The sequence below is a fragment of the Micropterus dolomieu genome, linkage group LG05 (genome assembly GCF_021292245.1).
Source record: "Micropterus dolomieu isolate WLL.071019.BEF.003 ecotype Adirondacks linkage group LG05, ASM2129224v1, whole genome shotgun sequence".
NCBI classification, from domain to species: Eukaryota; Metazoa; Chordata; class Actinopteri; order Centrarchiformes; family Centrarchidae; genus Micropterus; species Micropterus dolomieu.
In genome coordinates, this window is record NC_060154.1 from 22,935,625 (window position 1) to 22,957,929 (window position 22,305).

The window sequence follows — 22,305 nt, forward strand, 5'->3', positions numbered from 1 at the left end:
GCAGGCAAAGTAATGAATCAATTCTCCACAATCGTCATCAGAGTCACTTAGATCCCTTGATTGCAGCAGCTAAATCTACAAAGCGACAGAGGGTTGCATAGACAGACATTTACCCAGAGACCAATAGCTACTATTGAACAGTTGATATTGGACAAACATTGAAACTTATTGTCTGGTGCAGATAGAATATGAGAGCTGATATTTTTATTGGAATACAGGACAAATTATCACGTGCTTGTGACCCAACATGCATCTGCTTAACACTTAACACTGAGGTGGTGATTCACTCCTGTAGTTTGTGTGTGTGACAGATCATGGTCTTGTAAAGTTTGTAGGTACCCTGATAATTTGGTTTAGTCAGATGACAGGAAGGTATTTAAATTTCAGTTTGGACATATTTTTAATGTGACTAGCGTGTGTTTTTCACTTACTGGAGGCATTTGGGTACAGCTTCTGAGCTAGCTATTACATATAGCTGCAAGAAAGAAAATATAGATAGTTAATAGTGAAATTATCACATATATTGATTCAAAGTAGAGTGAGGGAGTTTTGCAAAACCTCACCTTAGGAGACAAAATGTTGCATCACTTTGGGAGGTAGTCTTGCTGTGACCCAGTTGCATTTTGTGAAATGTTGTCATTGCGCTTCACAGCATACCTCAACAACTTAGCGAATGGAGGAGAGCTTAACAGTATGAAAAGCACTTCACTCTCTATGCAGTATGAAGGTTTGGAGGCCCTGATTTCATATTACAGCATAGAAGGGCTTTCATAATGGACACCTCTCTTTCGCTTCTTTCAATGGCCAAAACTGCACCTCTCTGCATACTAAGCAGGGCCCCATACGGCCCAATTTGCACTGCCCAATTTACTGATGTCGCTTCAGATTTGTTGGAGGAAAAGCTGAGGCCTTTTCCCTGATCCCTACACTGTAGGGAGGGAGGGAGGGGGCGCAAGAGGGGGTGAGCATGAGGGGAAACTGGAGGTGGCTTAGCTGACAGATTGAGCCCGAACCACATGAACTATACATACATTTCCACACATTCAAATTTACACAAATTTTCACACCCATGTCTATGCACACATAGACAGTCCAGCATTGAACGGAAAGCCACACACACATTTGAACTGTACAGCTCACAGTCACACAGCTAACCCCCAGTCAGATGAGGGGTGATAGATGAAAGCGATGTAGAAGGAAGGATGGGTGGAGGGGGAGTCGGTGTGCTGACAAGACTGTGACAGGGCTTAATTACCAAGCGAGCACTGTGCACTGGAAGCAATTCCTAAGGTTTGTTGTCATTTGAATAGATTAAAACTCCCCCTTCACTGGACTAAGCTGTCTCACTGCTGGCTTGCCTCTGCTGTGGATTAAAAGTCCAAGTCAAATCAAAGAGAAGAAGACGCAGGGAGGGATGGAGACAGAGAGGAGTGTCACAAAGGGCACTTAAAGCAAGATGGGAAAGAAAGGAAGAAGGAGAGGGAGAGGGGGAAAGCAATATGTAGCTCTTGTGTGCTGCAAAACAGGAGGGATTTGCTGTGTGTAGATAGAAAAATAAATCCAAAAAAATAATGATAATATGCTTCTTCTAAGTGCTAAATCCTTCTACTCCTTTCCTGTGCAATACTATTATTCTTTTGCCCCTGTCGGCTGTGGGTGTTTTAAGCGATTTAAAAACCACACGTTTCTTTTCTAACATGGATTTTCCATTGACTAATCACTCAGTGTTTTTCAATTACCTCCCCCTTGTTTTCCCACACCTGCAGACACAGAGGGCTGCGAGCACACGTGGAGGAAGTTCCATGGCCACTGCTACAGGTACTTCAGTCGGAGACACACCTGGGAGGACGCCGAGAAGGACTGCAGGGAGCACAGTGGCCACCTGGCTAGTATCCACAGCCTGGCCGAGCAGAACTTCATCAGAGGTGGGTGGAGGCTGAGGAGGAAGAGAGGACAAGGACAGGCTTGGCACAGACAGTGTAACCTTTGTAAATGTCTCTGATTAATTCAGCAACTATTGTGCTGTCCATTGCAATGGCGAAGCATTTTGAATTTGCAATGGTTTTGACTTTGCTGCAGTATTAACTTGCATCTCTGTCTAGCTTTTTCTTAATAGCAACAGCTGCTGATACTGTAGCATTTAGAACCAGACACTGTACCAAATAATAATCTCAACATTCCTGTGTCGAGGAAAGTCAAGCACATTTGAGAAAACTTTTAAATGGAAATTTAAAGTGATTTAAAAAATACTTATTGGAGCCAGCAGCTCTTCCTACTTCACACCTCTATAACTCAAGAAATATATGGTGACTCCCAGAGTCACTAATCACATTTAAACCAGTCACCAATAAATTTAAATTATGACAATTACATAGCCTTTATAGTCTTCCCAGCTCTCACTCTGCTGTCCTGCTACACACTGCTTTTACTGGCTGTTGATTGATATCTACTCTTCCACCTTATCATTACCATACTTGGCAATGGCAGCTCTTGCCTTACGTGTATTCCATAACTCAGTGATAAATGTCTCTCTGGTTCTGCACTGAACGGCCCTTGAAGGGGTTTATTGCGCTTCCCGCTGAAAAACACCCTCAGGAGCCAAGCCTGTTCAGTCAAATAGATGTGCATTGCCATTTGTTGCAATGAAATGGTGCTAAAGGCTCTGATGTAAGTATCTGTGACAGAACATTTAATATACTATCATATTCTTTCTAAGGATGTGATTTGTCTTGAAACACGTGAAAAATCCCTACAGTTGGGTGAGGTAACTCTATTTGTGTCCAGTGAAGGAAATGCATGCTGAAAATGGATAAAGTAAGGCTGGCATCAAGACAACAATGAGACTTGATTTACCGTAATTGTCACACGTTATGTATCCAGATTTTTCCACACTTTCATTTAGAAACATAAGATTTTAAGATTAATTGTTAGATTCAAGGTTTTCATGTGCACCCATCTGGTATTTTAGCCTCATAAACCTTCATCTTCTAATTCTTAGCTTTTCACCCCCTGGCAGTGCTCCACAGCCACATGTTGTAATAAGGCCAGATCACTAGTAGCAAGCCTCTGTAACACCGGATCCACCTTCTGTCTCGGACAGATGCCAGGAGAGCTCCATCCATCTAGCACCCATCTTTCTTCCACATGCGCACAGTTACCAAAAAGTGTGTTTAATTGCCTCGAAAATGGACGTCTCCACCCCTGCAATAAAGGGATCAGAGCCATTAGGAAGATTAATGGGCCTGGTAATGATTTTAATCAGATATGCCACGATTGAAATTCCATTACATACGTGCATGCTCATGCACGCGCCTGTACAACCGTGCACATAGACGCCCCCAAACACACAAATGGGATTAACCCAAAACACCATTAGTGATGTTTCCTTTCACACAAACAAAAATCTCATCACCAGTGCATCAGAGAGAGAAACAGTATATCTGCATTATTGTTCAGCTCTCAGCCGAGGTTAAGGTGTGCCTGCTGCCGTCCAGATCCTGTTGCAAAAAGAACAATAACCTGCAGCACAATATTTTACACGTACAGTAAAGGTCAGATTACCAGTCATGTGGATTACTACTGATCCAAAACAGTTGTGTAATATCTTATGTAATTCTGGAGGAGGTATATGAAAATAACCCTGATGACGTCGGCCGGGGTTATTGTCTCTGCTTTTATAACAGAGAGCCTGCGACACCAACTGGGGGTGGGGAATCTATAAGATTAGCACATTTTGTGTAGTTTAAGATCCACCAGTTTCGGAGCTCGACACATATTAGGAACTAAAAGTTAGGATATCTCATCCTCTGGTTTTGACCCTTGTTTTCACCCTAATCTATTCTGCCTTGTGGATACTTTTATGAGTGTATACACTGCTAATACAGTGTACACGATGGTGGAAATGGCCATGTTTTAATTGGGTACCTTTAAGTTTTCTTGCACTTACTTACAATAATGAACATAGTTGTTCACCTGGTGCACTTCTCCAGCGTGGGCTCTCTGCTCTGCTGCCCACTGACTTTGCTCTGTGTATGTTGTTTTTGTAGGAGCTCACAGAGAGCAGCATTTCTATGATTTCCTCAAGGATTTTATGTTCACAATGTAACGTAATCACATGAAAAATAAGGTTTGTCAACAGTGAGTTTACTGCGTCCTTTCGGATTTTAATGCATCACAGATTGCATACCTGTCAACATCACTGCATCTTCCAGCACACCTGGACAATGCTGACACAGAAACGTTACTTTAGGGACAAGTTCCAGGGATCCTACAATGTTCCCAGTGGCTGTATTGGCAGTAGTATTTGTGGTCCGTTCAAGCACAATAAATGATATCTGTTTTATGAACATGCTTTAGAAACAGTGTAAAACAGCTATTTACCCCTATAAAAAAAACAGTTAAACAAATAGTTTTTCCAAATCTGGGGAGGAACACCGTACCCTCCCAAATTTTCCTCCCGGAACGAGGTTCCCCTACGTCCCCCCTCTGAAATTTGCACCACTGAGTTTACACAGTGTATATACAATCATTGGACACGTGACATCAGGACACCTATTGCAATCTGTAACAGTAAGTGCATTTTCAATTTGTTTTACGCTTGGCTGTTGGCAAAGGCGGTTTATCAATTAAAAGAAAATGCCACAAGATGCAGTGGAAACAGGTGAAAAAAAATCATGACACACATGAAGCATGTCACTTATTTGTCACTCAAGCTTCTGCTGCACTGAAGAGAAAAACATCACACCTCTGTGAAGCGACGAGGACACTGTAACCTACCCTAAATGACTACATGAAACAAACATAAATGCCCAATTTCCATTATGCTTTTAACATGGTTTTCCAATGTTTGAGATTTGACTGGCACTCTATTATTAAATCATCTGTTTTTGTTGAGGGGTGTTAATTCATATTCAAATAAAGCTTATAGGCTTTTTCTTTTTTTGTATTAGATTGTATTATGTTCTTAGGTGCTATTCCTTGTTTCTGTTTTTTGTGCATATGTGGTTGGGTGTACTGCATGTGCACGCCTGCTTTCTTTGTCTGCATTAATTTCTTCTGTGCGTTACCTCTTACTCAGGTCTAAGCCATGACAACACTTGGATCGGGTTAAATGATCGTACAGTGGAAGACGACTTTCAGTGGACCGACAAGATGGACCTGGTGAGGAACTAGCTGTGTCTGTTTTGTCTCTTAGTCAGCTGGAGTTTAAGGCCCAAAAGAAACTGTATACATTTGAAGGTGCTTAGTATCACAGATGGAAACATCCTGCACAGCATTTTTTTTATATTAGTCCATGAATTTGTCTTCCATTTAAATTGGAGTTTAAAAAAGCAAAAATAGTATTGATTTCTCTGGTTCATTTGCAACAGTTGTTCTTTTGTGTATTTGTGCGCAGCAATATGAGAACTGGCGTGAAAACCAACCTGACAACTTCTTTGCTGGAGGAGAAGACTGCGTGGTTATGATTTCTCATGAGAATGGCAAATGGAATGACGTGCCCTGCAACTACAATCTGCCCTATGTCTGCAAGAAGGGAACAGGTAAGAGCAACAAGGTGGATGGAGGGAGAGGACACGAGTGAGTGGCATGGAGTATGGTGTAACTTCAACAGGTGATTAAGACAACTGACAGAGAGGTAAGGAGGCAGAGAGTTGCAGGATATAAAAGAGGAACGGGCTACGAGGAGACAGGGGATTTAAAGAGTGAGACTGCAAGGAGTTGGACAGAAGGAGGCAGAGTGAGACTGAGAAAAAGGGCAAAGGAGAAACAGCTTTGCTGTGCTGTCAGACTTTTGGTCTTGAATCCTATGAGTAGAATCGTAAGATAGAAAGTGAGAAAAGGTGACAAAATGTTCTTAAACAGTTTTTATGTAAAGCAGCTCAAAAGTGTTGCAACCTGTTTCTGTTAAACCACAGAGCCAGGCAGCACATGTGCCTTCAGGGGCTTCTGAACATCCTGGGTATGTCATACTTTACATTATGCACGTCTCTGTGCAGCAGACGAGATTAGCGCTGAACCTCTTCACTCAGTCTGCACACTCCAGATCCACAATCATTACTGCTCACCAGCTCCCATCATCCTCCGGCTCGACTTTAAAAAGTTCTCCACATACTTCTCATATCACTGCTCCATTTGCTCTGCCAAATGTTCTGTTTTAGTAAAGTGAAGCACATCTCGAGACAGAAAAGTACTTCTGCTTTATGTCCAGGAAACTTAAACTCAGCAAAACGAGGTGAGCAAACTTATTGGTTGGTTAAGTTCCTATATACGCCGCTATCTCTGCTTCATGTCCCCTGCTGCAGCTGCCCCTTCTTGGCGCTGGAGTTAGGCCACCACATGGTCCTCTGAGAGCCTATTAGAGCTTATTTTGTGCTACACATTTGCATACAGGTCAGACTCATGACCAGTGGCAAGAAGACAGACGTATTAATAGCTAGGTGGAGACGCAGGAAGCCACTGGTGGCTGTATTCCTGGATCTTTGAATAGGACAAGCTTTCAGTTTTGGCTGTAGATCTGAGCCCGTATTTATCAAACTGCTAAAAGTGGAATTTTGGACGCAAGTGAAAGGTAAAAATAAAAATCCCGAATTTTTACTCCTTCTCCCAAACTGAAGAATAAAAGCTATATATCAAAGATGACTGCAGTACAGAAAAAGACATGTTTTGTGATTGTACAAAATATCATTGGTCATAATGATTAATATGTTATCTCTAAGTGTGTAATTCAGAATATTGTAGTTTACAATTTGCATTAGATTTGAATATTTGATCAGATATTTTGTTTTTAATTACATTAAGATGAATAGGTTAGATTGGTGTTTATTTCATGTGCTAAATGCTTCACACAAATAAAATTGACATTAAAGGGAAATCATATTTGTTTCAGCAGAGCAACGTCACTGAGAAAATGTGTGGCTTTGTTTAGTACAAACAAAAAGGCAGATATGGGGTGAATCCTTGAGTCTGATGGGTTATTCCTGCTCTGAATATACACGTAATTGATTGTGTGACCACTTGAGAGCTACTCTTGAAGCTCACTTACACTTCGCTCTAGGTGTTCCTTTACGGCAAATGTGTCTTATTCTTCACTTTGAGCAAATAACCTTTTTTACTCCAAATACTGTCTCTTTAAAACATTCTTAGGTCTTATTCTTATTTTGATAAATGTAGGATTATCCAAATAATGCCATCTTGATCTGGACATAATAGCTAATAATCAGTTAAATTAAATCATAGAGTGTTTAAAGGGGTATTTTAAGCCTTTACTACAAACAGTAGAGGGATGACAGCCCCTACTGGGTGTGTTTAACCTATACTAAATGAGCTAAATGAAATAGCTTCTCTTATCGTCCCTCTTTATCACTGAATATTGGATGAGCCTTTGCATCATAAAAGCCTTAAAGGCCTTACTGACGATCATAACTTAAGCAAAGTATTTGCGCTTTAACAGATGGTTTTTCATCAGAGGCCACAAGCGTAGAGAACATACTTCTAAAGCCTCAGGCAACAAGCACATCTCTGGAAACAGCCAACCGCCAATTCTTGAGAAAGAAAAGGTATTTCCCTCACAAGCAAGGTATTGCACTACCTTTGATGCACACTGTCACAAGTCCCCAGCATCCAGCCCACCTCTGACCTTAATCAGTCAGTTACAATCACAGGCATCTTTTCATATTCCCCCCTCTTCCCCGTCAGCCTCTTTTTCACTCTGAGTAACCCTGTGTAATGTCTTGTCCTATCAGTGGAGTTTGTCAGCTCCATGCTGAGTATTCTCCGCCTGATTTGTAATGCTCATAGCTCATGTGATCTGTTTGTCTGCTCATCAGTGCCCCCTGGGCCTGATTACGCGACAACAGCACCATGTAAGGCTATCAGACACCTTCATCAGTCGCCCGAGGGCCAGTCAGGGCGATGTGTCATGCAGATGGTGATGATATTTTTTTCATATAACAGAAAAGAGGTGAGACTGTCATCTGATGAGACAGTGGTCCGATCTCAGGGGAAAGAGAGCCAGACTCATCACACACATTATTTGTACAAGCCTCAAATCAGATATTGAATGTTGTTAAACCTGCTGATTTGGCCCCGCCTCTGATTTCAGCTTTACAGGCTGTACAGGCGTACATCATTTTGATAAATAAAAATATATATAAGTGGCATTTTTCAGTTGTATATTGATGGTGTTTCAACATTCAGAAGCAGTATTTGATTGCTGAATCAATATTGTATAAGGATGGATAGTAGCACAGATCAAGTTTTACATTTACATTTGGATTATAGTGACGACAGAGTCACGTAGTCTTCTGCCTCTGAGCTTTTTCCAGGAGGATGAAAGGGAATGTCACAACAGGACATGTAAGTATTGTGAAATTATTCCATTATTTTGATGGGTTACTATGTACAGAGGCAGGAAATCTAATTTTGCATGACATACTCAGCGCGCTGTCAGAGTGCTTTGGGAAATGATAGGCTGTTGTCAGTGCCTTCAGCAGTTGATGTGTCCATTGGTGTGTAATGTAATCGTTATTGGAGACACATTATGTGGAGTAAATCTGTCATTGCCGAAACATATTTTGAAAGTAAGGGGGGAAACTAATTTCTTTTTTTATTCTTTTACAATATAAATTACCCACCCAGCCACTGTGCGTGTTTGCAGTTGTGTGTGTGCACATGGAGCTGTGTCCGTTTAAACTAGTGTATTGCACAATATCCTCAAGCACTTCAGACATTTTTGTTCAGAAGGGACTGGGGGGAAAAAGACAGGTTCACCCACAGACTGTATAAAAGAAGTGGACATAGCCATAGTTTGTTGACTACCGTTTTGAAGCCTCCAGTTTGGCATTTTGGCTGTCGCCATCTTGTTTTTTTGTAACCAGACAAGACCAGATGTGACCATCTTTGGACGAGATGATGGCGCTAGCTAGTTTGGTTAGTGAGGTCATGCCATGCCATGGTAGCGACTTGTCACTGACAAGAAAGCCACGCCCTAAAGCATACCCTGCTTTATCATCTTTTTTACTCTAAATGGGACCAAAATTAAAATTATGCTGTACTGAAGAAGACTTGAAACCAGTGATTGAGACCATAAACTTGTTAACTGAGGTAATAAATCAGGTGAGAAATAGCGTCATTTTGCCATTAAGTCAATGCATTCTGACTTTTTTTGCAATCAGTGGGGTTGCCCCCTGCTGGCCATTAGAAAGAATGCATGTTTAAGACACTTCCAAATTGGTTTCACTTCTCAGACCCGGAGGTTCCCACTTTGCTTCACCATGGTGTGGGGAAGCCACCGGGGAAGGAGAGTATATGTGTGCTTGAGCTGAAAAGTATACACACTCCCCCTTTGCAGAACTTTACCCCCACCTGAGCAGCCACAGACCTACCCACAGGGCCCTGTCTTATGTTGTAAACATTGCTGCTACAGATACGTCCTCCACTGTGACACAGCAGAACTCCAACTATGCAGCTCACCAGCTCATTAGACATAAATCTTTCAGATTTATTCTTTCTTTTATTTTATTCTTTCAGAACATTTTCTAAAATCTAACATTCACCACAAAGGAGGAAATTGGTGCAAATAATAACATTAAAGGAACAGTTAGACATTTGGGGAAATATGCTCCAATATATTTGCTTTCTTCTCAAGCGTTAGATGTAGAGTGATACCACTCTCATGTCTTTACGTTAAGTACGGAGCTGTAACCAAGAGACAGTTAGTCTAACATAACGTTTGAAAGCAGGGGGAGACAGCAAGCATCGCTCTGTCCAAAGTTAAAAAATCCACCTAGCAGCACCTCTAAAGCTTACTAATTAACATTTTATGTTTTGTTTGTTTAGTCTGTATATGAACAGATATGTAAATGACAGTTGTGACAAGTGATTTTACGGGTAAATACAACCTGCTACCAATTCTTGGCGAACAACAGCCCAGAGTAATGACTTCCCAGAATCTGCTGGATGGACAGATATCCGCTGGACAATCCTACTGTGTAATTCATTCTAAACCCACAAATTGTTGTTTTTCTGTACGTATTTTTCCCTGTTTACAGTCTTTACACAATGTTAAGCTAGTGTCTCCAAGCTCCAGCTCCATACTTAACGCAGGTATCTAAAGCAAATAGGGCTATTTACCAAATTTTAAACTATTCTTTTAACAATGGCTTCAGATGTGCCAGTTACAGAGTCCTATTGTTGTGCATTATTGTGATTGGTTACACCTGTGCTTTCAATAGCATTTTAAAATGTTAGCTGTGAAGAAATCCTACTGTACATCTCACCCTTGACTATACTGTGTGGAATACAGTGCTTTAAAACAAAACTATTGTCTCTCAGGTAGTGTGGACTGTCAGTGGCACCTCAGCAAACATTCACACAAACAACCTGCAGTTTGCTATTTAATAAACACGACTGTGTTTGTCCGCGTCTACTGTTTCCATGTGAGACTCACTCCCAGTAGTGTTTCAGTGAGAATGCACACGTCTCTCTGATTCATCTTAACAGGATTGGCAGTAGGTGTGCGGATGCTTTGAGGCCATGGAGGAGTGCTGAGAGGAAACAGCATCTAACTGTCTGCAGCTCGCCCCATGCCACTAACTCACACTGACTACCCCCTGCCACACAGACACACGCACTAGGTGACAGAAAATATCTCTAGAAACATGCTGTTTTTCAAGTATGCAGCTACAGCACACACACTGCATGTAACCTGCACGCTGGAGTTAACTTCCTCTTAGCGTCTATGTTGGCTAAACTTAAATACCTTAAATCAGCTGCTGCAAAGTACGACAGCTATGCCATGTGTAAGCTTTACATACAGTAATGTACATTCATTTTACATTTTGAACGTCAATAAGGATACATACTGTGAACATACTAAGAAAACTCTTTAAAAACTCTACCACTGCTGTGAATCTCCTTCTTTTCCCTCTGCACAAATCAGCTCTCCTCTTCAGCTTCCTTACTCTCTGGTGCTGGTACCCTTCTCTCTTGATCTTCTGTCTTTCTTCTCCATCTCCTGCATTTTCCATCTCTTCACCAACACTTCCCTTTATTCCCTTTTCTTTGTTCCTTTTTGTTTTGACTTTTGACTTCTCCTCTTTGTTCTTCTCCCAAGTTATGGTCCAGACATTTTAAATGAGCATAGTTATATGCTTCTTGCGTTCTACGCTTGCACATTTAAATTTTTGTGTGTGTGTGTGTGTGTGTGTGTGTTTGTGTTGCCCTTTCTCAGCTTTGCACTCCACTCACTGCAGCAATATCTGGCCAAGTAATGACAGTGAATAAAAAATATGTATTAATGAAATTTATTTGGCTACTTGGGGGAAACAACACTGACATATTTTCACCTTATTTAGTTGGAATGGCAACATGTTAGCATGCCTAATATATATCCATCCAACAGAATGTTAGCAATTAATTTAAAGTTGTTTTTCAAGCCACTCAACAGATGTAAGACCAATATTCTCTTGCCTTTAGCACTGTTTTGGACTCCACTAATTCCTGAGGAAATATCTGTTCACTGGCTGGACAGTGTATTTATCAGAGCCTTTTTTTTTAACCTAAAACGGACGCGTGCTGTATCTGGAAACAAACCTGATGAGAGCAGTGTGACAGTGAACCAAAACAGTAAAGTTGCAGGTCGCAAAATCACAACAATGAGCTGAAAGACGTTAAATGCTCCACAGAGCTGAGGGGAACTGCAAAGTCGGGTGATAATTAATGTATAATTATCATCCATATAATAAGCCACACCTTTCACATTACAAATAATCACTTAATCCATTATTAGAATATATACAAGTATTGATTAAGGCAGCTTTAACTATATATAGCCACCACCATGAGATTGTTGTGAACTTTTTCTAAATCTGCACATACTCAACCCACAGCAGGAAAGATTTTATTAGATGTTACATACGTACGTAGTTTCTTTCAGCCTTTCTGTTTCTTTTTTTTTTAACAAATTTTAATGATTAAACTCAGTGCTTAAAAAATTGGGAAGCAGCTGGAGTACATGTTTATGGTCTTTTTCTAAGAAACTCAGTTTCTCCCTGGGCAGCAGACCTGTGTATCCTTCAGGCTTTATTCTACCAAAGACCTTTCTGACATAAAGCGTCTCCCATAAAATCATGGCTCCATTTGCTTTTTCTGAGTTTAGTGACATTTTCTTTTATCCCTGCTTCAATACATTCTGACTTTGCTTGCCCCCACTGTGAGAAGCCATTCAACAGTGAACATAGGTGAGGGCTAATGGAAAAGTACCTTTTAGCCTTGCATTTGAGTTGAGTCAGTGATCGTCTCAAGTGAGGAGGAAAGTGCTTTTTGCCCCTTCCTTCCACAACACATTAAACTGTAAATGTGGCATTAAAGCCTTTCATCAGAGTTAATGACACTGCTTTACCTTATTAAGAATTTAAGAGGTATTAAGACAAGGACAAGGGAATTAAGAGGCATTGTAAACATTTTCTGATTGCTGATTAAGTCCTCTCATGACTGCTTTTAGCACTGAAGTGTGTAAATCACATTTTGTGGTAGTTGCTGAGGTAGGTAAAATAGGTAGCTTTGACAGGGGCAGCGTCAACCATTCAGGCTATTAGCCAGCTCTTAGTTTTCTCTTTGAAAGGAGCTCAAAATGGGATTTTTGTTGAGGGATGGCATGGGTTGGTGTACAGGTCAGGCCTGATAGTACCATTAACATCAGTTGAGTATGAGTAATGGTACTGTGTAATCCTGATCAGGGCCTACGTTTACTTTGGTTTTCACCATCATAAAGGCAAAATGTTAAGAAAGAATGTGAATTTCATTTGGATGTCATAAATATTAAAATCACTCCACTGGGCGTATTTCAAATGTTTGCTACATTCCTCTCCGGTAAAGCAGGTGGCAGTATGTAGAACATTACCTGTAACAATGATGGGAAATCAACGGCACGCGCCAATAGAACAAGAAAAATCAGAAGAAGAAGAAGAACAGCTGCGTGAGGGGACCAGGATGGATGATACATTGCTTTACAGAGTATTTTGCTTGCATATGCCCCTAAAAATAGATACCTGCAAACTGGAAAAACTTGAATAATGAATGCCAATGAATAATGGTACAGCAGGAGCCCTGGCAGATACAAGTACATACAGTGCATTGGTAGCCAGCTGTAAGTGGTGGTACAGCGGGAAACTATTGAAATTGCACAAAGGTAGCATGATGGAGACATACTGCTACCACGTCAAAATAATTGAATTACATGAGAGCAGTAGTTCCTAAATGTTGGGGTGGACACCCCTGGGTGGGAGCAGACAAGTCAAAATGTTTGCTGTAAAAAAAAAAAATAGACAAGGTTCTGAATAATATTGAAACAATAAAACAGAACGCTCTGATGCTAGCAAAGCATCAAGATTCAAGTTAGCATAATTTATTTAGAAAGCAGTGTGGTTGATAAAGATTACAGTTCAGGAACCGCTGCACTAAAGATTACAAGCCATATCTAGTCATTCAGTGACAAGCCTGCTTCTCACTTAAAATCTCCTCAGTGCACTGACGTCACAATAGAGCTTCTTCCACCTCTGACTATCTGATAATGGGTTCAGCAGCCGTGCATTGTAATGATTAATCACAGCTATATTGTGCACCTAGCTCATTTTAAATCAAAGATTATCATGGATGAAATGGCAATTCAAGGATGTGACTAAAAACTCAAAACCTTTGGTGCACATTTATGTTTAAAGGCAGGCGAAGGCGTGGCGTCAGCTGCAGGACTGCCATCTAGGGACACCCAGAGTTACTACATATCTTCCAGCTGCCTCCACCGCGGGAAAATCACACCCCCATAACAGGAGAGTTAAAAAACCTGTGAAGTTGTCTGAGTGCCTCCCTGAGGCTTGTCCGTCCTGTCAGTCTCTGACCAGAGTGTCAGTCCTCTCTCCATCTCAGCTTGTGTAAACATTTTTCAGATTTTTCCCCAACTCTTGATGTGTCTAAAACAGCTATGTTACTTTGACAGCAGCCCACTCACTCAGAGACTTGGACAGACAAGCTTTCCTGCAGACACTAAATCCACATTTTGATGTTTGTGCTGTGAGTAGTTTTCTAAAAGGTTTGTATGCCTTAAAGTCAGAAGTCAGAATACATACTGAATTTAGAAACCATAAGGGACATTTAACTGTTTAAGCTGATAAGGTGAATCCAGGTAATCGTCCTGTATGGATCCCATTTATTAAATATATTTATTAATAATATGTTCTGTCTTGTGCCGTCTCTTTTCTTGCCCCTACAGTGCTTTGCGGAGCCCCACCCACTGTGGATAATGCATTCCTGATTGGTCGGAAGCGTTCCCACTATGACATCCACTCAGTAGTGCGCTACCAGTGCGCAGACGGCTTCCTGCAGCGCCATGTGCCCACTGCTAAGTGTCGTGCCAACGGCAAGTGGGACCGGCCTAAAATCATCTGCATAAAATGTGAGTTTTACACGACAGGATTATCACAGCCGGGATGGCAGACAACAATTCTTAAAGCAGTATTTCCATTTGTTAGGTCATTTTCACATTTACATTTTCTTATTTTTAGCACCCACACCTCCATAGGACAAACCTCCTACATGAACTGCCCTCAGGATCTGCTGTCACCGTGCACTTTCAGGCTTGCCATCCCTGCTCTCATTATTAATAATTGCAAGCAAAAAGATTATAGTGGTTGCAGACTGAATTAAAATCCCCTGGGCTTAGTTATAAGTGGTTGGGTCTCCTTTGATGTGCTTTATGCTGGATTTTTTTTTTTTTTCAGACATTACAATTGGCTGACCCTTCGTTAAATACAAAAGATGTGTGCTAAGACCTGAAAATGCTCTGAAGTAAATGTTCTATATGTAAAATATGACTTTTATACTCAATATCATGCTCCATGATTATACTCCATTCTTTGTGCATAAAGAATGAAATACTTGCAAGTGTAGCAAATACTCTCATATCATACAAGTTTTTAGATGGAGTGAAATGATGACATTGCAGTGTCATTTATAGTTGAAGCTACCTGTTATTTTACAGCAGATTAGCATCTAAAATCAGTGATAATAGTAATTTATTATGCAACTTTCATGCACCTTATCTCCTTTGATCCTAAAGTAAACCTTATTCTCCTGTCCTAAAATTAGTTTAAAGGACTCTCTCCAACTATGACAGAATAGGTGTCCTTTTTCTTTTCAGTGTAATTTGTTGCTTCTTCAGGAGATATAAAGGGTTATATTCTCAGCTCAGAATGTGACAGAAGTGATGAAATATTGAAATAATGTAGCTTCTGTTCAATGTGATAAGAATAATTTCCCTTACAACTCTTTATCTTTGGACCAAGTTGTTTTTCATGGACCACAGTTGTAATGTCATTATCATTCAATGCAGATGACATTTCTTTGTTGTTGAAATCCAGAAAGGGACAGAGCAACCTCATTTGGCAGTACACCCCAGGAACAAGCTTACACTGAGGCTGTGAGTGGGTGGCTAGCTCACTGTGCTCTTGCTAAAGGCGCCCAGCCTTCTGAATGTGAGATAAAACAGATTCCCTCAGTGTGGTGGAAGCAGTTACCTTCTACAAATAACATGTGGTTTTGACCTTCTTGCTTTTTGATCCCCTTTCCCTGGCCTCCGACTATCTATCTGAATGCTTCTGATGCTTGTCAGAGATTCATCTCCCTCTAAAATCAGTTTTCCACTATTGCCTTTGACTTACTTCTTTAATAAATTGTCTGCCCTTTCTGTTATTTCACCGTCTCCTTTTTGCACTCTGTTTGCTCCACCAGCCCGACGAGCCCACCGTTACCGGCGCCACCACCACAAGGGCAGGAGGGAGCGCAGGAAGCACAAGAAGCACGGCCACAGAGACGGGGGGCACCACGGAGGAGAGCCAGGCCAGGGCCACAACCACGCCCACTTCTGAACCAAAAAAAACCCCATCCCCTTTACTTTTCTCCTCTGCTGCCAACTGCAGTTTGCCTGTCTCCCTGTCGTCCCTTCCTCTCGCCGCATTTTCCCCAAACACTACTTCACACCTTACAGCCCAAAACTCTCTGCCCTCCCTGCCCTCCCTGCACAACCCTGCGCTGCCCTTAGCTCCACCCCTGGCTCTTCGAGTCAGCCTGTATCATAGTCAACTCTGAGGCCTGCCAAAGTGCTGCCAGGCTTCACCGGGACAACAACAGAATCCCTTTGTACTCTTTTTACTTTCCTTAACCTGCTTTACTTTCCTGTCTTAACTTGTCTGTTTCTCACCCACCCGCTAACACTCGACCCAGTTACTCCTCCTCTGAGCTCAACGGTGACCTGACACATGGGGCTACGCTGACTTGTTTCTGAAAAAAATATATATACCTTTGAGGTCCACACCGAACATTCTTCGGAGAGAAGTGGTTTAGTACAAACTATAAATAGGGACGACATCACTGAAAATGCCGTATCAAAATCAGACGAGTCAAGGAAGACATCCGTGTTGTTCACTTGAGCCTTTTGTCTGTTGAACACCATTATTATTTTTTACAAATCCTCAGTGTTTATTTCTTGACTCTGCTGCTTTTGGTTTGTTCTTTGGAAGACATTGTGCTTGACTTAAAGCGAGTTATTATGAAACCGATTTGAGTGATTTTCTTTGAATCAGAGGCAATTGTAATTGAATTATTTGATTATTAGCGTTGTATCTTCTTGTCAGTGTGAGACCATTACTTTAGATCAGATGCTAAACCCCCAGAGGAAAATGGAAAACACAATTCAGTTTCATTGCACTACACATCAGTCATTTTTCTAAAGTGTCAGACATCCACCCCAGTCATAGTCACAAGTTAATTTGATCCTTTGATGACAGTTTGTCTCAACTCCTCTCAGTAATCCCACATCTGCTTTGCCTTTTCTCATCATTTGTGTTGCTGTGAGATTGTGTGCTGTGAATTAATGACGGTGATGCAGCAGGGTGAAGTTCCTTTCACTCATCTGTTTCTCCTTTATTTGGGAGTTTTTACGTGTTTGGTCTAATGAGGAGAAATAACGCTGTCAGCCAGGCATGAGAGATACACAGAGAGATACAGAGAGAGACAAAGCAGTTTATCTGTCTAGATTCAGTAGCACTCTCATATGTCTCAGCAAGCACAAGATATGACAAGTCTATGCGCAGAGTTTGGCTACTACACTGCAAAAACATATACTGTGTCTATATAAAGATGTTTTAAATTCAGCTATTCAAAACTTTTTCATGAGATAATCCTTGCCTGTTTTTGGTGCATTATCCCTCTGCATCAGGAAGAATGTCAGGACAGAATAAGACATAGACTTTGACTTTGACACCAGACTGTCGATCACATCATATTTGTTTCTTTTCATTTTATTTGCTTGAATCTAAACATATTTTAGTATGTAAGTATTTTCCATGGTCACAATCTTTCCTAACCTTAACAAAGTAGTTTAGTGTGTCTTTATTGCAACAGACCAGCAAAACATCCAAACTGGTCGTTCTGGATAGCGCCGACGAATTAGCAACTTTGTTCTTAAACAAGCTTCAAATTTCTAAAATAATCTCATCCCCATTCAGTTGTTTAAAAAAAGTGAGATTTTAATAATTAAACCTGCGTAAATTAACTTTTTGGCCACTTTGTACCGCACAACATTGACATATTATCACCTTATAAAGTCGTTATGGCTAATGTATTAGCGAACATTTGCCTGTTTATACAGTCAGCATATGGGGAGCAACATTAGCATTCATTTGGAGAATTGTGTCACATGGCAGACACATAGCAAAGATGAGTCCAATACTCTCCGTTTAGCTCTGTTTTTGTCACCCAACTCCTGAGTGAAATGTTCACCAGCTAGTTGCTAACTTTGTGTACTTAATGCTGGGCAGGTAGCGTACATTGAGTTCATCACACATTTTGTATTGCTGTAAACAACTGCTTGCTGTGGCTGGAAACAACGCAGGTGAGAGTGGTGAAACCCAAAAACCAAAACCTTTAGATGGAAGAGGTTTAAAACACTCCATAAAGCTGAGGGGAAGTGAAGAGTTGGGTTTTCTGTGGCTTTAGTCGATGCAAGCATCCCCTTTCACAAATTGCTGTGTGAGCCATTGTTAATTTAACGAAATTGATTAGAGCAGGTTTAAATTTTACATTGAATGACTTGTAAACATGTACATTTTTTGCAGCCCTCTAAACTATGATGTGTTGGGGAACAGGCATGAGAGAAAGAGACAGATGATGATTGGTGGATCATGAATTCAAGCTCTGTACACAGGGTATGAGGATGAGGAGCCGGAAAAGTTGAGATCTCTCTCCTCTCAGTGTGTGTGTGTTTATGATTGAGGATGTTGACAGTGGCTGAAGTCCCAGCGGATGATGATAGAGAGGGTCAGCAGGGATTAAGCCTTCCCATTTCTGGGGCAGACTGAGTCTCACAGCTGTTCGTGCCTGTGCTCGCTCCTGCCGCGTGTCCTGCTTTAAAGAGGGGGCTGAGATGGATAGAACAAGCGCTTTGCTCTTTTTTACTTCCCTTTTACTGCAAGGTTAAATTGTGGTTTTTTAAAGCCAGCACTTCAGGTTGGAGCATTTGGGATTATGTCCCAAACACTGACTCCAGCACTTTTATCCTCAATGTTTTTTCTTCCGCCGCCTCTCACTTTAGTACTTTTCATTTACCTTCCTCACTAAACATTCTTTTCACTGTCGCTCTCTTTTCACGAGAGAAAAGTAGTGGAGGATAAGCACATTTAAACTCACTTTAACCAGCTCTTTATTGGTGAAAGAGTACACTGTTCACAGATTTTCAGCAGCATTTCACACATCTTGTAAAAAGAACACTAAAGCGGTATCAGGTTATATGAAGTCACAGGAGGTTAGAAAATCCATCCTGTGCACATTAATTCTCTGCCTTTGTTTGTCTCTTCTCACCTTGGCAATGACAACACTCTGCACGGGGAAGAACACTGAACCTACACCTCTGTATCAGTTTAATTAATCTACTGCATGCCTAATTAACAAGTTGCATTATCTGCAGAACCACGGAGCCGTGATGACAAGGGAAGGGTTAGGTTGACGGACAGCCAGCGGAAGGTTTAGGTTGATGGACGGGAGGCCCAGAGAATTGTCGCAGCCATCAAACCTCTGCCTCCCCCATCTGTTCATGAAAATGGATTTTGCACCGGTGGATGAATGAAAGGACGGACAGAATCCCCTCTCACAGTAATTCAAATCATAGTTGATGCCCAGAGACAGTGTAATTACGCTTGTGTAAAGATTCTGTGTCTGTGTGGGACGGGAGTAGAAGACTAAAAAATGATGTGAGGAACTGAATTTGCGGTGGAAAACAGAGCATTAGGAGACAAGTTTGGACAAAATCAAATTAACACTACCAGTAAGTTAAATTGCATACTAAAGAATCGGTGTTTGGAAAGAGGTTAAGGAAAAAAACATCCGTTTAATCTGATGTTTAATCTGCTGTTCTGTCTTGTCACATTTTCTTCTCCTCTGTAGGGATTATAAGGCCAACCACAAAAATACCACAGCTTTATGTTAAACTCCTATCCTTAATGAGTTGGTATGAATGGATTTTCCCCCCATAATGTTCTGTTCTGTTTTTCAAAATATAACAGGCACCCCATAAATGATGTGTGTGTGATGGTAATGGTCACCCCCTGGGCTGTGTGTGTGTACGGGGACAGCTTACCTGGTAAGTTTTTGCTTTGTGTTTTTACTTATTTTTTTGTTGAAGGTGCCAATATTTCTCACAGCATCTCTCAGACACTCCCTGATTTTTTTAGCTTTCAGCATTGAATTCATGCAAAAACACACATATTCTTCTTCACACTTTTCCTCTTCAAACACACCGAGACCCTCGCTCTCAGAAGTGTCTGTCTCTCTTCGCTCTTGACTCCCCCTTTTCATCTCTTCAGCTCACCCTCTCTCCTCCCGTTGTTGGTCTTTCAAGTGGAAGCCCTGAGGGCAGGCAGATAGACAGAGACGAAGGCCTGAAATTGTGAGTCTTAATTATGAAGATGAGTGACTTAACAGGAGTTGCTGCCAGCTGTATCTTGGCTCAGCAGCGAGCCTGAGGGGAGAACAGCAGCCAAACCACTGAACGTCTTCACAGCCAGCAGGCCTCTGCTCAGGCTCAGCCACCTATCCTAATTGTGACCGAGTAATTCCCTTCACTCTGAGCTCATAGCTGAAGTCTTCTGAGTTCAGCAGAGATGAGACAAGAGTGCGACGACATCTCCACGTGCTTGTAGCTGTGACTGTCTGATTGCACTCTGTCTAAAGGGCAACGGCGGGAGCAAAGTTTGGTCAAATGGGTTTTATATGTTGCAGAAGTGTGGGTCTAGTTGAATCAGTGTGACAGAAGTGATACAAACAAGTCAGAGGAAATTAACTTTGGGTGCGCTTGTCTCTCAGAGGCGACGGCAGGTGGTTGCAGCAGCTTCCCGAAACACCGCTTTAATGTCCTTTTCACACAAAGCAACACAACCAGGCACAGCAAATAAAAACTATAATAGAACAACAACAACAAAAAGCAAATTAGACCTCCTATATACATGAATACATTTAATATTAAAAAACGAGTGTCAAATAACCCCTCATTCTCACCATTTGATGATCCATGTAGAAGACATAGAGATAAATAAACTGCATGGCTCTTGGCCATAGCATTATTAAGCATAATAAGGATAGATGTAAGCTTAGGCTCTTGTTTCACTCTGACATGACTCTGTTTGTCTGCTTAGCTTAATACTTGGACAAGCAATAGGCCTACAAAAGTTAGATTTTGCTCTACCGTTTGCATTTCTAAACATTTTGTTTTAGAAATGGCTTTTAGGTGAGGACTAATGTCTTTGGCGAACGTAACACAGGAGCAGGACAGAGTCACTAAGGTTAGCCCACACGCTGACATTACCATCCACGACCGGCTTCAACACACAAAATAATGTGGTCCGAAATGCCCATGGCCTTGGAAGTAGGTACATTAGGTTACTACTGTTGGTAGTAAGCTAGTTAGCTGAACATGGGAATGAATGCGTCATGTTTAAGCAGACAAAACACATTGTTTAAAACTGCTCCTGATGATAAAAAACAAACTAGAAAATACTAGATGAGTTTTGACACCTGTGTGGGGCCTTTTGGCAAACAGTGTGAAAGAAACCTGAGTTTCCTACTTGTACGGTAACAACTGTCCATGACTGTGAACCTGATGCATTTAAATGCAGCACTCATCAGCAATGACAAGGCTGATGAGAGCAGTAGAGGCTGCTGTCCTCAGTCGCACACAGACAGACTATTGATTTCATGATTAGGCTGTCTGTCTTGGGTTCCTATTAAGTCTGTCGATTGCATTGATAGTACAATAGCGTCGACTGTCCACTGGATGTTTTCTAAATGACAGGAAAACAGACTGTCATAGCTCACTGCACTCCTCTGTGTCTCTTTGAATAAGCAAACTTGTGTACTCTCCCATGTAATTGGTTCTGCTCAAATGCTGTTTCTGCGTAATCTGCGTCATTATCTTTTCTTATTCGGATCTCCATCTCATCCGACTTTTCAAAACACTTTTCCTCCTGCGGACTCCTGCGTCACGTCTTCATTCGTTCAGTATCTAATGTACAGGGACACCGCTTGTGGTATTTGCCTGGCATTGTGTCTCCAAGTGATATTAAGTTGAGACCATTTATCATTGTCAAGAGAAAACAAACAGCTGTATACTGTTGGGATGGATGGACAGACATTACAGTGAGAGAATGACACATTAAAGAGACAAACATAGAGCAGAAACCAATGACAAACACAAACACTTCTCCTCTGTGATGTAAATACTCTGGGATTTTCCTTTTCCCTTTTTCAAAATCCATTTAAACTCTGGGTGTGTTTGTTGCTCTGGACCATATTCATACAGCCTTAGTAGATCCAAAACCCATCACGCTCTTTCAATTTTTGCCTTCTACTTACACACAGTGTTGTTTTTAAACTGCTGCATCAGAAAAACTCGCCGGTCAACAACGCACTCTGCAGAAGAGCTAGACGTGAGGTGGTAGTTTACCATACAGACAAATATCACTTCTTTGGCTCTGTTCCCTGCACAACACTTCAGTTTGCAGCTAGCTTCTATGTGTTCATGTCGACTGTGAGCACAGACACAATATAACTGCAACTGAGCCCGTCTACGGCCGTGTGAATCTGGTCCACAAGTATTTATCCATATTTATTGATGTATGTTCTTATGAATTCCAGTCCTTTCATTGTGTTATATATTCTTTACATGACAAATGATCATTAAAGGAAACCCTTGTTTGGATCTGT

At 41.3% G+C, this 22,305-nt stretch overlaps 1 protein-coding gene across 7 annotated transcripts in view; it reads left to right on the forward strand.

The window, feature by feature from the left end:
- ncanb (neurocan b) overlaps window positions 1–22,305 on the forward strand; it is a 220,533-nt gene extending 198,228 nt beyond the window's left edge. For 5 of the 7 annotated variants that reach the window (XM_046049658.1, XM_046049657.1, XM_046049659.1 and 2 more), the window contains 5 exons: window positions 1,767–1,925; window positions 5,078–5,160; window positions 5,396–5,540; window positions 14,267–14,449; window positions 15,784–22,305. In XM_046049658.1, the coding sequence (XP_045905614.1) occupies window positions 1,767–1,925; window positions 5,078–5,160; window positions 5,396–5,540; window positions 14,267–14,449; window positions 15,784–15,920 (707 nt within the window). In that variant the 3' untranslated portion in view covers window positions 15,921–22,305. Of the gene's footprint in view, window positions 1–1,766; window positions 1,926–5,077; window positions 5,161–5,395; window positions 5,541–6,302; window positions 6,430–13,718; window positions 13,841–14,266; window positions 14,450–15,783 lie in introns of those variants that run through there. The other 2 variants (XM_046049662.1, XM_046049663.1) reach the window with 2 other exon arrangements.